Raw genomic sequence first — 18,154 nt, 5'->3', positions numbered from 1 at the left:
CAGAGATATTATTAATGTTGGAACCAGGGCCAGAGCCCAAGGTGGAGAATATTCCTGTCATGGTTGGAGTGGATGTGAGAGGGTGGGTTTGGTGATGTGATTTGTGAATTCAGCACAAAAAGTACATCTCAAAAAACCTGAGTTAAAAATGAATTGAGAACTAATATTTCAGTATGTCAGCCCTTCAACAATGTTATTGTTGTGTCTCAAAGAGGACAACATCTGTGCCCCTAGCCAAAGCAACGGCCCAAACTCCAGCAGTCCCTTTCCAAAACTCTCTAATCATAGTAATGCTTAGGGGAGCATGGTCTCATTACACACAGAGGCAGTGGAAGATGCAGAATATGTTAGCATATCATTTGGCTCTTGCTAGTGGCTGGGTTTTTTTCAAGGACAGATTAATATCAGAATACACAAAAATAAAATGGATACACTGAAGAGGATTGAAAGCAGATTTACCTATCATGAATAACAAAACAGTAATCTAATGGAAAAACAGGACATCTTCACTTCTGATTTTAGCTTAAATATTAGAAGCACCTGATTCAAAAACTAAAAACACACAAAAATGTACAGTGAATGCAAAAATACAACTACAGGAGACAAAATGGCAATGCTTTCTGAACAAGCAGTATTTTATCAGGCTTTGACAGGCAGCACAGATATAAGAGACTAGAACAGCAAACACAAAGACATTATGGTGAGAAAGGAAAGCAAAAAACATTGGATGTAGTCTGCTATTTACAATATTCACTTATTTTTCACAGTAAAAGACGTTGTCTCTGTCACGATTCAATCTACAGCCCTCTCCCCAAACGCTGTATAATACCTAGTTAAAGCCAGCAGGGTGTGAAATGGTGTTTTGAAATAAATGAAACCGACTTTGAAACAGTGGAGTTGGGAGATATTGCTATGTCAAGCTGACAGACAAGCCCAGGAATGAAGCAAAAAAGTTATTATCCCAAAGAAGCGCAAAGCTGGATTAAATAAAACCCATGATGGCTAGCACTGAGTCTTTTTCTCTGTCAGCGGCTCCGTTATTGACATAGAAGAGGCAGGGTACCTCATCCTTCCAGAAGGGCAAGGCATCATGGGAAATAAATCTCAGTGTCTCCTTTCAAAACTCATGTCTTGAACTCAGTTCCAAGAATGTACCATACAAATAATGTTTTATCCTTAGTGAAGCTGCACAGTAAAAAGAAAAAAACACACTAACGGAAAACAATCTAGAATGTGAACTGTGTCACTCATATTAAAAAGCATAGAATCCAAAAAGGACTGACAGAACTGGCCTTTTTAAGCACACGTTACAGTATTCAATTATGCCTTTTTAATGAGACATTGTATGAAGCCTTTGGTTATTGATGATGCAAATAAAGTGTTAAGGGGTTTAGGCCAGCAACATCCCAAAAGCCCTAGCTGATTTACAGCTCCAGTGGTCACAGGGGAGGACTTTGGGTCATTGGCAGTGATGTAATGCATGGGACATTTAAAGCCATGAGACAGGCACATTGTAGGCCTTGTTAATTTTTAAAGTGGACTCTTATCCTGGGGTTAGACAGAACCTGAAGACTGCCAGACAGTGATATATGAGAGACAAGACAACAGGTGTTGAGGTGGAGAGGGAGATGATTGGCTGTTTGGGGGAGGGGGGGTTGGGGGAAGGGAATATGAACGTCTTGGTGCTTTGTCCCTACTGATCCGTTAGTCCTTCTGGGGCTTTGCCTAGGTTGCCTAGGTTATTGTCCTGAATGCCATATTCCCACATAAATGTTTTAATAAACGTTGATCTAAGTTCTTACTAATGCAATAGGGAACATTACTGCCAACCCAATATTGCTACTTCTTCATAACATGCTAAGTATCTACATATATAATGGAAAATCATTAATTCCATTATAGACCTGATGGCAATGTTCTGTATTGGACAGTGGCTCCCCCTACTGGTGATAAAACAGACTTGTTTTAAACCAAATACATTAAATTACACTTGGAGCATAACCATCTTTATTTGTGTTATCAAATTACAGCCTAACTATTCTCCTTAACTGTTGAGAACAACTATCCCGGGCCCAAGTGGATGAGGTCAGACCATGGCAGAGACATTTGAGGACTACAATGACAGGAAACAAAATGGATTCATCCAATTATTAACTGTCCTTTCAATACTGTAACATACACCACCAAGCTAAATGAGGTGTATTGTAGGGATACCTGAGAATGGTACTAAAAGCCTTTCTGCCTTTGGCTGGACAACTCCAGTGGCGGAACCCTAAAAGAAATGACAGCAGTTGCACATTAAGCCGAGGTGGCTGCAGACAATAGAAATCCCTGAAAGACATGTGCGCTGGTCACCAATCTTCTATATTACGGATGGTTGGGAACTTACTCCGGTCTCTGCCTACCCATGGGGCCCTGGGCAGGGCGGAGAACACTGGCATACGCTGAGAAAACCGACATCCCAGTAAGTCAGTGTACAGTTCTATATGAAAATGGTTACAATGTGTTGACCACAGTGTAATAGATTACTATTGGCAAGTACTTAGGGCTGGGATTGGAAAGGTCAGTGTCTCACAGTTTACATCTCGTCTGGTTTGAGGGATTATCAGGGTGAGACCATAACGTAAAGTAAACCGAAGGGTGGTGTAATCGTCTGTGGACAGATAAAGAGGAACATGTCAGTGTATTTGGAAAAAGACTCACCAAACTGAATACTTTGATAAGCCTGCCAATATTAGAATTAATTGTTTTGCACGATGAAATTGGTTGATATATGTTTCAGGACAAACCTTCCTTGGACGTGGTCATTTGAACATTCTGGTACCAGTCAGAGTTGATGGGGATGAGGAAATCAGGAAGAGCTGTAGAGGCTTCTTTCTTAGAAACTAGGACCTTTTTTATCTTTTGACTGCAGAACCTGCAAGGCATAATGTTATTATCTGATATTCTGTTAAATGGTCAGGAGCAAACTTAAATAGTTTATTATTTCTATGGGCAAAAAGTGGGGAGAGTTTTAGAAGGTGTGAGGTGCCCATAAGGTGTTGCCACAGCACATACTTTTTCCAGCAGAAGATGAGGTTTGGGAAGATGGCCATGATGGCTTTATGGAACAGCCCTCTGTCCACCTGGCCCAAGGAAAAGGTCTGCTGGATGGAATCCCTGGCACTCTCTTCTATGTTGATCTGTAATAGGGGACAATATCTTACTTTTCTCACACTCAATAGATTGCACTGTGTATTCTACTTTAAAGAGAAAAAAAATAAAAAATAAAATGTTGCATAAATAGGATACAGTATGTGCCATTTAGTTTTTGGCTCATGCGCTCCAGCAAACAAATATGGTTCACTTGCCTCAACTCACTTCAGATGATTAAGTTAGTTAGAAAGCCTACCCTTAGTTTAGGAGAGATCTCTGAATTCAGGAAGAGCTTGATGATCATCTCCGCTTTGTGGTGCAGAAGGGCACTGTCATGCTGGCCATACATGCCCGCGGAGGCCATCATAGTACCAGAGTCAGCCATGTTCCTGAAACTGACCATGTGCCACAGCAGACACACACGTTGTTTCTATGTCAAGGACTTGTTGAATTATACATTTCAAGTTCCAATCAGCGACCAAATCACAAAAATAGAATATGCTAAACATATTAAACTGAAGAAAGTATTAAATATAGCACCAGTCACCTCTCTGTCTCAAGGTAGAACGACAGATCATTGACAAGGAACTCCACTGTTATCAGTTTGTGGTTGATGACTCGTCTCTTCAGGTGCTGCAAGTCTTCGTCCCCTGAGCACTTGGCAACCGATTCAATTTCCCGACTCCCCATTAACTTTACTGTGGGTTCTGAGGAACATAAAGTCAGTGATTATACAGTAAGTAGTGGTCCCTCAACTCAGTTCACTTGGTAAAACACAGCTACGGATAGTGGACTCTTGCAAGCTCATCTCAAGGAATCATGTGAGAATTTAGTTCTGTCAAACAGCTGAATAAGATTAATCAGATTCTCATCCAAAACTTTATGTTCCCTTTCAGACAGTTCCCTCGGTATAACAAAGCAATGGGGACAAGCATTCAAATGGAAGGGAAAACTGAGACATGTGGAAGTCTATAAACTAAATAAAACAGAACCCAGCTGGAATTTAAGGGAGTGCCACCTGGTTAAATAGGCTAGAACTGACCTTTTCATCCAGTGGTAAATGGCCTAAATTAATTGTGTTTCTTAAACCACCATCTTTGATGGATAGTAACAATACAATTGAAGGCATATTACTGACGACCAGAGTTGTACTCTTACCAGGTAAGTATGACAGAGAACATCATTTTAATTTTAACAGCAACCAGAGAACAATTAGGGTCAATTGCCTCGCTTAGGGACAGAATTATTATACAACCCCGTTTCCAAAGAAATTGGGACGCTGCATAAATTGCAAATACAAAACAAATGCAATGATGTGCAAATAATTTATCCCTGTATTTAACTGAAAATAGTACAAAACAACATATCAAATATTGAAAGTAAGAAAATGTATTGTGCCAGCAACATGTTTCAAAGAAGTTGGGACAGGGGCATGTTCACCACTGTCTTGCATCACCTCTTTTAACAACACTCTGTAACCTTTTGGGAACTGGGGAGACTAATTGCTGTAGATTTGAAAGTGAAAGGTTTTCCCATTCTTGCTTGATATGGGATTCCAGCTGATCAGCAGTTTGGGGTCTCCTTTGTCGTATTTTATCATAATGTGCCAAATGTTTTCAATGGGTAACAGGTCTGGACTGCAGGAAGGCCATTTTAGTACCCGGACTCAGACTACGGATCCATGCTGTTGTAATATGTGCAGAATGTGGTTTGACATTGTCTTGCCGAAATAAGCAAGGCTTTCCCTGAAAAATACATTGTCTGGGTGGCAACAGATGTTGCTCCAAAACCTCTATATATAGTTCAGCATTAACGGTGCCTTCACAGATGTGTCACCCATGCCACCCATACCATCACAGGGGCTGGTTTTTTAACTGTGCGCTGATAACAAACTGGATGTTCCCTCTCCTCTTTAGTCCGGTGGATGCGGTGTCCATGATTCCTGAATAGATTCTCAAATTAGGATTTGTCAAACAGTTTTCCACTTGGCCTCGGTCCATCTAAAGGGAGCTTGGGCTCAGAGAAGGTGCTGGCATTTCTGGATGTTTTTTATGTATGGTTTATTCTTTGCATGGTTGAGTTTTAACTTGCATTTGTGGATGCAGCAACATACTGTGTTCACAGACAATAGTTTTTGGAAGTGTTGCTGAGCCCATGCAGTGATGTCCACTACAGAATCATGTCTGTTTCTGATGCAGTGCCACCTGAGGGCCCAAAGCTCACGGCTATCCAATATTGGTTTTCAGCCTTGTCCCTTGCATAATCTTTTAATTATATTGTGTGCTGTAGATGATGAGATCCCCTAACGTTTTGGAATTTGACGTTGTGATAGGTTATTCTTGAATTGTGGCACTTCTTGCCTGTGCAATCTTTCACAGAGTGGTCAACCCCTCCCCACACTCACTTCTGACAGACCCATCCTCTCTGGAATGATCTTTTAATACCCAATCATGTTACTGACCTGTTGCCAATTGACTTAATTAGTTGTGGGATAATCCACTAGGTTTAGATTTATAGCATTTCAAAACGTTTCCAGTCTTTTGGCGCCTCTGTCCCAGCTTTTTTGAAACGTAATGCTGGCATTATATTAAAAGTGAGCATATATATTCCAAGAAGTAATACCATTTCTAAGTTTCAGCATTTGATTGTCTTGGTACTATTTTCTAGTATAGAAAAATATAGAATATAAGGTTTCAATGATTTGCCCATCATTGCATTCAGTTTTTTGTTCTATTTTACATATTACCCTAACTTTTTTGGAAATGTATTTACCTTGCTCTGGGATTTTATCTAGTAATATTTTAATTACTTCTCAGATGCTCCAAACTCTAGGATACCTGCCACCCCTTTGTAAGTCTCTGTGCTCTGGTGGTGGCCAAGGAAGGTACATCCAACAAATGCATTATATCCGTAAACCATGGGTTCTTGGCCATCAGGAAGCCACAAAAAGCACCTCTCAGAGCATTTTAAACAGCCTCACAGGAAGGAATGAGCTGAGTTGGTGCTTGGCCACTGGCACACTAATGCATCCGCCATGAGCCAATATTAGGAGGAGGAGAAACCAAAAGTCCCTCCTTATCTATTATGTTAACATATAGATTTCCCCAAAAATGATATAAAATGACCTATACTGTTGTTCTCCCTGAATAATCATTGCAGTGATAGCCTTCCAAATGCATTTAATCAATGTTTACTGCAACACTATTCAGTGTGCCTTTAGTTTGGTAGGCTTGTGGGCATTCTACAATAAAACCCAACCATCCGTTTTCCAGGAAGTCTACTGAACCTAAAGAGCGTATCCAAAAACTGTTAATTTGTAACATTTGTTATTGTGTCATTTAAAAAACTGATCTGGGGTACTAGAACCTTTCAAATATTCCTGCGGTAGTTGCTTATCTTCCCTCTCCAGGAGAGTAGAACATCTCTGCTATTGCTCTTACTAAATTTTATGGGCAAACAGACTTTAATGACCCCTCCCCTCCCCAGCGTGCGTCCGGGTTCATGCTGCCACTTGTAAACAGAGGAACTGTCCGACAAACAGAGGAGCTGTCCGACAAAAAGAGTCTAAAGTTTAATTCGCAATGAAGCCAGACACTCAATCGGTCATAAGGACATATATTTTGGATGCCTGGGACTTACATTTATCGATCCAGCCATCTGAGGCGCCATCTTTATTGGAAAGTTGAACACTTTTTTCTACAAGGTAAGCTTGAGATAAAGCTGTGCTTGAGATAAAGCTTCCAGTTCGGTAACAAATGAATTGTTCTTAGAACCTTAACCAGCCTATTGGCAATGTTATCCGATCATGTATGACTGATAAAACATATCGATTGTCTAGATGTATTCGTTATTACGCCTTTTGTGAAACGTTCCGTTATCCTTGAAGCTAATGCTAAATTAGCCTAGCTTTAGGTTGGATTGACAAGTCTTGTAGCCAATTAGATTGTCCCTTCCGTGGTAGGCTGATTTCCCTGGCGGATCTTTATCGATCCACATTGCGCAATGTCGAAGGTCGCATGGAAAGTCACTGGGATGAGAATGTTGTGTTTTTAATGTAAAAAATGGGTTTCTATAATAAACAAATAGCATTTAAAACATTACAGATGTACATCAAACAGCGGAATGTTGTAATTTACAGATTTGAAGTAAAGGGACACTTGGAAATGGAAACCACTTACTAAAGTAGCTGGTCAGATCAAGTACTTATGTCTATCAATCCCCCCAAAAAATTGGGGTAACCATAGGATGTGTGTAGAGCTGGCTATATCAATATTAGAGTTTTAGCCTGTCCAATATTAGAGTTTATGTTGTTTGTTCTAGCTTGTGTCTGAAAACATTCTTTCTGCAATCTACATTCTGATGAATTCCTCAATCTCCAATGTGTATTTTATACTGAATACTTTCACTGTGCATGTCCTGACAACACATGTGCACATAAATTGCAGTTATAACGGGCAAGGGCAGTATAGGTGGAATTCTCAATTTCTAAATTTACATTCAAGAGGTTAAAAAGAATATCCTGACCATTCTGAACAAATTTGTATTGGAAAACACTAAAAAGTTGAACTTACTTAGTGAGTAGTCATGCCAATTGTTTCTCAGGTAGGCCTCAAACTTGCTCCTGGTCAGAACGTCCTTCATGGCACTTCGGAATTTACAGATGCTTTTGATAAATTTGGAGAAGATGCCCCACACATTTTTCTATACAAAGAAATTGAGGAAATAATTCTGTGATAATGTAGTAGTTAACATCTGAGAGATGTAAATGTGTCATCTTAGCTGTTGAGAGTAAAAGCGATTGTAAATGTAGATTCAAAACAGAAGTCCAACCAGTAAAATTATTGCAGCAGCTGTGCTGGTGACAACTCACTAGTTTGCCTGTGAGGATGATGGTTCTTGTGTCAACTACATTGGTACAAGGAGCCAAAGAGTCTTGATACTTCCTGAACCTGCCAAAGTAGAAAGTCATTTATATTCAGATTTTATAGCCATAATTCCTAGATTTGTCCATATTTGGAAAAGTTGTCTTGTTATAAAACATCCTGTATAAGACCTGTTTGACTCCCTACTGTTCCATATATAATTAATTACATGCCACAAATTTCACACTAAAAAACATCAGTGTCCATAAACTTTATCCATGTTTTATGAACCAACTACACACTTTAAAAGGCAGGTGTCTGGCATGCTGCAAAAAGTGCCAAAGTGCTGCAATTCGAAGAATCATCTGGTGAGCACTATTAAGTAGACAGGGTGTTTAATATAATAAGCAGCTGTAATAATTAAATTAGGTGGGGATTACTGATCAAGGTTCAATACCAGGTTGCCTCTAGAGATTTGATAACCAGATCCTGAGCAGCAAAAATGATGTCGGGAGAAACAGATCTCATCTTGGGGATCTGAGAGAGGAGACTGGCTTGGCACTGAAGATAATCCTCTACAATCACAAGCAGAAAGAAAGACATGGCACCTTGGTTAAGGAGTTTGTTAAAGGGGCACTTCACCCTGGGGGGACCTTAGGTAGCGTGTATCATGTTTGAGAGACTTCTAGGGCAGTGAGGAGTGAGGTTTATATATTGTGCGCCAAAAAGCACATACTAAGATCGGAAAAATGAATGTAGTCATGTTTTGTTTTGTTAAGACTGCATGTTGCACCAATACCGCTACACATAATGTTTGAATGCCGTGGTTGTCCTTGATTGATAGAGCAATGAAATGTTCCTATCAGTGGATATATTTCTAAATGTACAAGTTCTAAAAGTCTACAACTCTTAAGCCAAAACTTCCTGCTCTGCCATAGTCCCTCCCCTTGCTCTCCACTCAGCAGGTTTCTTTTTTTAATCTGCAATAGACTGGCTATTGCTAGCTAGCTAACTTTACCATAATCAGCACAATGGCTTGTTGTTGTGATTCAAAGGATTCATCTTTGAAAGGGATCTTACATTGTGATATTGAACCCTACATGTTTGAACCGGTGTAGGCTACTGTACAACGGACTTAAAAGAGAGTGGTACTTAGATATTATGTGATTTTTTTTTTTGTTGGTGAATATATTTGGACTAGAGCAGTTTAACAAGACAGAGTAAGGTCATTCTATTGATTTGTGCCTTGCTTCATGCTACACAAACAGTGGGAATTGACTGCTTTTCTGTCTGTCTTCTGAAAATGATTGTTGTCTCCGATCACCAATTTATTGAGGCGGCATAATCTACATTTGCTATGAATTCTGGAACTTGGTCCATGGTATTTTAGGGACAGACCAACACAGAGGATGTAGATTATACCACAAAATTCTAATTAGCTTGTTCTAGATTGAGAAAACCTTATGTTTTTATGGCTCAAATGTATCATTGCTAGCATTTGTAATTGATACATTAGGTAGTGGTGCGTTGCTGAAATGCTCTTATAAAGGACCAGAGAAGATTAAACATTTTTCTTTTTGTCCCGCTATTTCTTACTATGATTTTTTAAAAATAAAAGTTCTATTCGTGTAAGACCTGTTTGAAAGAAGATAAAAAATAGAATGTCAGCCCGTTTAGGTGGTATGAAACTTCTTGGCTCAATTTATGATGTAAATAAACATGTTTATAATAGACCAGAAGAAATGCATATTCTGTATTTTAAAGAAAAGTTATGTTGCATCTTTTTGGTCGATGCTGCAATGCTGTCCTGTACAATGCTGACCTGTTGACCTCATAACCTTGCAAAACAGATTACTGTTCGATATGTGAAGGGTGCTCCATCCTCTCTGCTTTCACCCTTGGATGTGAAGGGCTATAGCCCAGAGTACTGCAGACTAGCTAAATAGAACGACATAATTGTTCATCAGGGTAAGGGGATGAGCTCTATTCCTGGGCTATGTAATATGTGTATATAGACAACTTCAAATGTGTTCCCCTAACCCCCATGCAATCAATAAAAACTTGGAGAAATGCATTAATGCTAACACATTATCACCAGTGTTTTAATAGATATTCAGTAACGATTAAAAAAAAAATACATGTTCAGTGTCAGCCCGATATTACATGTTGAAAGTCCTCAGGAACAAATAGTGTGCTCTGGTGGACCTTGAGGGTGTAACACTGTGTTCTTAGGTCAATAAAACATCAGTGTGAGGGCAGCTAGACACAAAACACTGTAATCCTCAATGCAGTGAGGTAGTCCTACTACTCTCCTCAGTATGGTGAGCTCTGCTACCCTGAGAAACAGCACTGGCCACCCCCCTCTCCTGCTCATCCTCACCTCCAAAAGCAGGGATGGATGGAAGGTAAGCAGGTAGGCTAATAGGGATCAAAAAGCTTTGTGTTTCCAGCTGAAGAACTTCACTCCCTCCCCAGTTAGCTTAGTTCAAATGTTATTTGGAACTAGTAAGCTTAGTTCAAGTGCTAGTTGGAACTAGGAGACCTAAATGCTTGACTTGCCATGTTCACAGAATTAGCAAGTCCGAGAACAACTTGGAGAACAAGATTACTAATTTCCATAGGTGGTTCTGTGTCTCCTGTCTGTCTATCATAAACAAGTGCAGTAACATGGATATATAGCCATGCATACAATAACCCTATAAAAGGTGTGTAATAGTATGTTTTTGCTTTCAAATTTGTTTCAAACATGTTTCCAAAACTGTGTGGCAAGATTGTAATACTGGTTGTGTTTTTGGCCTCATGCTAGGTTGCAGAATCCACTATAGGCCTTTTAGAAGGCACAACAAAAATATACAGGTGATCAGGCCCCTTGGTATTTAACATGGTGTGGATTACAAAATGGCTGAGGTGGCCCTTGGTATTTAACATGGTGTGGATTACAAAATGGCTGGGGTGGCCCTTGGTACCTTGCATGAAGATCCCAGAAAAATCTAGCACATTCTCAGTACCACATTTGGTCAAATTCTTGGTGCAGTGACATGGATTCTCCCTAGACTGAGGTATGTTTTTCCCAACTGGCTCTATTTGTCCATAGCCAGTTTCTAAGTAGTAGAGAAACTGATTAAATTGACTGAGTGTTAGTTAACTAGAGAGAGCAGAAGGAATACTTTGGCGTGTTGAATTATGGGGTATGGTTACTTGCGTCTGGTCGTCTAAGGAATTGGTTCACAATGCGGTTGATCTTGGTTGTCTGGAAGAGGCTGCCGCTGTTCCGCAGCTTTTCCACATTTCGGTAGAACAGCAGTGCACCATAGGCATCGTTGGCCTTCAGGTAACGCCTGAAGTACTCCAGGTTGGTGGGACTTTTCATCACCTCCCTTAAAGACCTTGGTCTTGTGGTTTGTCTATTGGCTGAGCTGCGTTCCTTATCCTTCGTCAGGCTGAGCGGCTTCTTACCCGGGGAACTGGATGTCACCACTGTCTTCGCTGTGGTTTCCTCTGATTAACACATTTCATTGTTATCAGTCATTCAAGCTGGTTATTTGTATGTCATGGATGTCATTGTATGTTTTGGATCATACCCTGTACTTGCTTCCAGCCACTGTAGAGCCTGTGAGTTTTACTGACTGCCTCCACGGCCAACTTGGGGTACCTCTCTGACAGGGTTTCAAATGGAAGGTCATATATATCTGAAAAGTGAGGGGAAAAACACTGCTCAGATTTACACCAAATGGTGTGTGGAGAACAACTCCTGTCAGTAGAGTGCTCCTAGTACATACAAATGTAATTCATTGAGCTCTTACTGGTCTTCCTGTAGTGCAGGTGGACTGAGCCTCCTCTTCTGACTTCCTCTAGGGGCACCAAGGCCCAGGTCTCCTCACTGAGAGGCTCAATAGAGGCCTGACAGAGAGCCAGAGCCTCCCTCATCCTCCTCACCTGCTGCTCTGGAGCACTGGGAGCACTAGAGGTCGCTGTTGTTCCAAGGCTAACATTCCCCTTTACCTCACTCCGAGCGAACTGAGGGGAAATGGTCAGAAGAGTAGTAAATCAAGAAGAGCTTGAATAGCTCCTTCCCAATTTTTCCCAATTCCCATGGTTCTAATAATCAGATTAGAAATAATAAACAAGATGGTTACCAAATACAAGAGAAATTGTTTGTCTTCTTCATCCAGGAATGTGTTGTAGGTTGGACCCAGTATCTGGTCCAACGGAAAGAGGTAACCTCGTATTGATACTGAATACATTTCTTGGAAATCAGGAAGATCTATAAACTGATGGTCCATTGCTGTCATGCACACAGTGAAGTCAAAGAATGTCAACACCCACCTGGCATAATTCCTGCTTGGCAGTGTAGATCCAGGGCATCACATTGCCAGAGGGGAGGAGGGTTTGGAGTTGACTGATCGTAGACTTGGTCAAGTGGGTGGTGTGCCTCTCGCCCTCGGGGCGACTGACACACTGCCAGGCATCAGTGAGGTACACTGCCATGATCTTCCCAGCCAACACCTGCCTCAGAGCCTTAGAGGGGCCCTCCCCCAAGTTAAGCAGGAGGTGGAGGAAGCCGTCCAGCTCCTGCCACAGTCCCAAGTGGTGCAGCATGACCCCTCGGCCGCTCACCCTGAGGAAGTTCTCATATGGGCCCCCGGCGAGAGCATCAGCGGACAGAGCCAGGTCGAGGTGCTCATCGTAGTGTGGTGGGCTCCAGAGTGGGCCGCTGGGTGGAGGTGGAGAGCGAGGGACAGAGGTGGCAGAGATGGAGGGGAGGTGGCAGATGGGGGTCTCCATGCAGGCGTGAGGGGGAATGATGAGGTCACTGCTCCTGCTGCTCTTGGAGGTGAGGATGGGCAGGAGAGAGGGGAGGCCAGTGCTGTTCCTCACCTTCTTGAGGAGAGGAGTAGGGCTACCACTCCCCGAGCTCCAACATCCTCCCCTGAGGCTTCTAGCCTCCCTCTGGCCACTGCCTCCCCTTTTGTCGTCCCCACCACCGACAAGCTCTTGCCCGCCGCGCCTGCTCATGTAATGCACTATGTTGGTACATCTGGCCTGGTCTCCGTCCCCGACCATGGGCAACCATTGCTGCATACCCAGCTCGTCAGGCTTCTCTGCTGCCCCAACCTTTCGCCCTGTCCCAGTTCTCTGATGGAATTTCCACAGCAGCTTCTTCCTGACTTTGGAGCTGTAGGCCCGGGTCACTGCTGGTCCGGCACTTGACGGGGGCGAGCCCAAACTCCAACGCAGTGGGTCAATCGGAGCAGGCCTCTCTGACAAGGTGAGGCGAGAGGCCCTGTCTTCATACTCTCTGGCGATGGAGACACACTCCTTGACCTGGGTGATGGAGAGCTTACAGTAACTGAGGTACTGGGGCAGCCAGTAGGACTGAAGACGACTTAAGGCTTTGGACTTCATCTGATCCAGAACCTGGTGCTTCATCCCACCAGGCTCACTGACGGAGAAGATCTTGAAGAAACCCTCTGAGAAGGACCATGATGTCAAAGGAGGTGACGTGATGGTTAACACTGTGCCTTAGTTGTTCACATGGTGACATGACCAAGCATTACTATAACACAGCCTTGAATTGGAACAAATGTAGTGAAGCAATTTAAGTATATGGTGTATATATTTAGTATAGTATACATACATATACATACATTATTGTTTGGGTGGGGGGGGGGGGGTAGTTGCCATATGTGGTCCTGCACTGTGCAATGTAAACATTGTTAACTAAACAATTAAGTTCAGAGCCGTCCTATGTTACCATAAGGGATGCGACAGGTGGCCATAACTGTGGAGCCCTCTGTGAGGTGGATAGCTCTGATGACAGTAAGTAGTGCCTGGTAGAGGTTCATCTGGGTCCTATCCTGCTGCCAGTCAATCTGCAGGAGACGGTCCACTCTCACAAAGAACATTACCAGCTCCTCTCCTTCAGGTACACACAACCACATACACACTTAAGGTATTACTGTCCTTGCGGGAACCCAAACATGTCCTATATTCCCTAACTTTAACATTTACCTAAACCTAACCTAGCCTAAAATAGCATTCGTCCTCAAGGGGACCAACAAAATGTCAACATAAGGTTGGTTGAATGTACAGTAAAACAAGAACATACACATGTATAAAACAAAGGTCACACAATACAGCTACTACATTTCAGGAGAACTATGTGTGAAACAATTTCAGGTATTTAAAGTAAAGAAAAATATAAACGCATACCGCGAGTTCCCTTAACAAAAGAACAAAAGCGCCTCATCCCTCTGACACTCCCCAGACATCTGTTCAGCAGCCACTGGTCAGCCAATGTCCACTTCAGCACATCTGACATAAGAGAATCAGGATGGACAGGTGAGAAGATTACAGTGGACTGACATTACATGCCCCTCCCTTCCCCTTTTTTCATAATGTCTAATTGTATCTATGGCCCTGAGTGATCACTACAACTCACAAAGGATTTGGTAGAAGATCATGGTTTGCATTTGTGCCTCCCCAGCATCAACGCCAAGTAATTCTGCCTTTACCCCATGCGCCATTACCACAGAGTCACTTTGGGCACCCTGACCACCTCCGTTAGCAAGCTTTGCAGTTGCCCGATACCTGGTTACGATGACACCCCATTCCATGGGCAATCCCAATGTGCCCAGTGCCTCCTCAGATAACTGCACAGTCAAGGCTCAAACCTATATTCTGGGTGTCAACTTGGGGCTACAAAAGTGCATCTAAGACTGTTGTTCCATCTTGGACCCAACTGTTGACTGGTCAAAACAGAGTAGTCACTATATTTTGGTCTATATGAGTGTCTTCATGTGGTTTGATAACACTCAGCCCAGCTTGACGTAACCTTGTCCCCAGGCTAACACTCAACCCAGTCTGGCCTAACATAACATAATCTCTAACCTACCATAACTTCATCTGCTGGCCTACCATAACCACATCCTCTGGCTAATACTCAACCCTCCCTGGCCTACCATAACTTCATCCACAGATTATTGTTGGAGGAAGCAACTAAGAATTAAATATTGCCTACCATGTAGCCAGAATTTAGTCTTTCTCTCTCCAGAAAGAATATCCAATATTTTGGTTTGATTATATACCATCTTCCCAGTATTAACTAGCTGTATTTCCTTGAGTTGATTTTGCCAAACATTATTTTACTCAGGAAAGAAACATTGAAATTGCCGTTTTGTGTATTCCAGTCTTCACCTTTAGCTTTGTAAGATGAAAACAGCAGGAACTCTTGACACAGGGAATAGTAATGATACAGCTGTGTCTGTTTGAAGTAGAAAAGCCGATGTACCTTCAGCCATTCCAGAAACCCACCTGTTGTCACATCCTACAAGGGCAAACAGTCTGATGGTCAGTAGCCTTATTAACTGAAGTCTACAAATCATGTTAATTATTTGATAGCATCTTACTTCTCTATGATGGGTTAGGTTACCTGGATGCATGGAATTTCAGGACACAAGTACCATTTGTTTTCAGATGGAACCCACAATGGAGTCTGCCCAAACACCTGTTACAAGTGATTGAAATGTGTGTCTTCAAGAAGTATAGTACAATGGCTGTTAATTACAATAAGGAAAAATGTGTACATACTGGCAAATTCAGAAATGTATTGAAGAAATCCACAAAAACATCATCTGTAAAAAGGTCAACAAGGGCTTTATCACATTGTCTGCCTGTAAATAGATCATAAACATGTCAAGTAAAATGTTTATGACTGTTCAACTTTAATTTAAAATCTTGTTTCTTATGAAATTAATATACAAGGAATAGCCACCCACCAGTTCTCGGTGTCATTTGAGTTTGTTGCTCTTGCATCTTAACACTCCAAAAGCCATATCTTTTGTCTGATTAATAACATGCAGGTCAAGTTATCTGTTAGGTACATCAATGACTATTTATACTTTTGCAAACAGAAGAAAGTATTTATGCATTCTAGAACTGATGTCATAAAGACAAAAATTCCAAACCTTTCTTTGTTAGATGAAATTGGAATGTCTTGACACAAGCTGTCACTTTCCACCCTCCCCTCCAAAGCCTTAGACCAAAGATATAATGATATATTTTGCCCCAGGAATTATAAACAACATTTCAAACATTTAGAAAGATTTTATATGTAAAACAGAACATCATCAGAACATCCGTAAGGAACACATAAGTTCTTAATTTACAAAAAAGCACCTTTAAAAAGTACATTTTTGCATTCCGTTAAGGATCGTTCTATGCCGCTGTAAAATATACGAACAGCATAGACAGAATATGAACAGCATTTTAGTCCACCAGAAGGTACGGTCCAGCCTTTTGTCTGCAATACTGGGCACATGATGTACAGAGAGTGTATCCACGCCCCTTGCAGATATATTTCTTGCATTTCACACATGTTGCATTTCACACATGCCATGTTTAGATACATGGTGGCTGGAAATACTGCCCTTCCAGTGTCAGCTTTGTGGTTGCTTTTCTTTTTGACTTGTACACTCCTGCCAAAACGAGTAACCCGATGTAGGCTTGTAAGTGGGTCACATCTGAGCCTTTCCAACTGTCCCCATACACGTGCCCCACTACTATGTTTGCCATCTCAAGTATATCCTTTCCGATTGATGGTGTTATGAAGAGCTCAAATTCAGATGTTCTGTCTTGGACATGGCTGACCCTGTATCTGGTGGGGCCTGGCACCATTTTGATGACATTAGGAGCACTAAGTCCACCCTGTGGTTCAAGTGGGTAGGGGGACCGTAATAACATTTTTGGAAGGTAACGGAAAGTTATTATGATCCCCTTCCCCACTTGAACAACAGGGTGGTCTTAGTGCTGCTAATGTCAACAGGAGGGTCAACACTAAGAGTCTCATTCTCATGAGAGGAGGATGCTTCATAATAAGGGTCCTCCTCAACATTTTCCTCTGTCTCAGGCACATTCTGCTGTGTCACTTTCACTGAGTAGAGCTGTAACAGAAAACCTTAGCTCAGAGGTCATTTTAAATTGAGAGAGCATAAAGAGAGAGCCCACAGAGCACCAAGAGAAATTGTTTAGAAGGTGCGAACTTATATGTTAGCGCCTGAACTATCAGTGTCTTCGCGAGAAGTATGTCTTCCCCTCACTCACGACGCGGGCAATATCACAGTTCTCGTGGGAATTATGTTTTCCCCTCCCTCATGTCGTGTGAACTATCAGTGGTTCTTGCAATTCTACAGGTATGGTTAGGTCAGGGCCCTAAAGCAGAGGGATGTTTTTTGAAGATTCTAAATTTGAGTGTTATAGTGACCTCAGCATCCAAAACAACCAAAACAAATGTGTTTAAAATGTTTGTGTTATGTTTTATACAGCTAAAACAGCCTGGGGTCAAACTCCAAAGAACACTGATGCTACCAAATGTGTACAGGACACAGAAAAACAACCTAACGTGGGGATTACAGTGTTAACATGTATGAAATGTTTAAAAAGATTTTTATGTTCACCCCATTGTCCCCATTAGCCTACATTGAAAAATGCATTAAATAAGAAAACAAAAAATGATGTCAATCATGTATTTAGAGACGTTCAACATTAAAGATAATAAGGAGGGTTAATCCTGTAGTAGTTCAGTGTGTGAACCTCAGATTTGACCAATGTTCCAGAAATAATGTGTACATACTAAATGTTGACATGAAGGGTTTATAAAGCTTTATGACATTTTTATTAAGTGTACTATTGATTGACAAATTCGTTTCAGAATGTCTAAGCTAAATATTGTTTATATGGATTCAAATAGCCTACTTTTACCACAAGGTGGTGTTGGGAAAATAGATGTTGCTAGCAAAATATTTTCTGTTTAAACCATAGCACGGTGCTTTACTGGCTGATGATAGGCTTTTTCAGGGTGTTACATTTTCCACATCAATTCTCTAACATATAACTGTACTGGAAGTTGTAAAGGAGTAGTTAAGTCATTTATTACACGTATATTCGATACACTGGGTACTGTACTGGACAAATTGTACCCGTCAGTCACTACAAGACACGCAATGCTTTTTAACTGTGCTAGAGGGCGTTGCTTCTCAAAACCCGTCCAATGGTCGAGCCTGGTGTGCTTTCAATTCCTTGGAATTAACCTAACATAGGAAGAGTTTGGATCGTGTCTGACCAATCAATGACGCCGAGCTTCAGCTCTCTTGTTATAA

The 18,154-nt window shown here is 41.6% G+C and overlaps 1 protein-coding gene across 3 annotated transcripts; it reads right to left on the bottom strand.

The window, feature by feature from the left end:
* Positions 1-545: 545 nt before the first annotated feature.
* Positions 546-13,038, bottom strand: LOC105019143 (regulator of G protein signaling like 1). 3 transcript variants are annotated; one of them, XM_034291376.1, is made up of 15 exons: positions 12,324-13,038; positions 12,134-12,196; positions 11,801-12,014; positions 11,579-11,686; positions 11,196-11,495; positions 8,455-8,572; positions 8,006-8,084; positions 7,707-7,836; positions 3,683-3,842; positions 3,392-3,530; positions 3,058-3,182; positions 2,790-2,917; positions 2,543-2,653; positions 2,390-2,444; positions 546-2,272 (listed from the first exon to the last, which is right to left on the bottom strand). In XM_034291376.1, exons 1-15 carry the CDS (start codon positions 13,011-13,013, stop codon positions 2,227-2,229), a joined length of 2,466 nt encoding a protein of 821 aa, XP_034147267.1. In that variant the 5' UTR covers positions 13,014-13,038; the 3' UTR covers positions 546-2,226. The 3 variants fall into 3 exon arrangements, with proteins under 3 accessions (XP_034147267.1, XP_019900738.2, XP_034147268.1); XM_020045179.2 differs by having other exon boundaries at positions 2,576-2,653; XM_034291377.1 differs by lacking the exon at positions 12,134-12,196.
* Between the last annotated feature and the right edge of the window lie 5,116 nt (positions 13,039-18,154).

Source organism: Esox lucius, chromosome 3, assembly GCF_011004845.1.
Source record: "Esox lucius isolate fEsoLuc1 chromosome 3, fEsoLuc1.pri, whole genome shotgun sequence".
In the NCBI taxonomy this organism is placed as follows: domain Eukaryota; kingdom Metazoa; phylum Chordata; class Actinopteri; order Esociformes; family Esocidae; genus Esox; species Esox lucius.
This window is presented reverse-complemented; position numbering and strand designations above follow the sequence as displayed.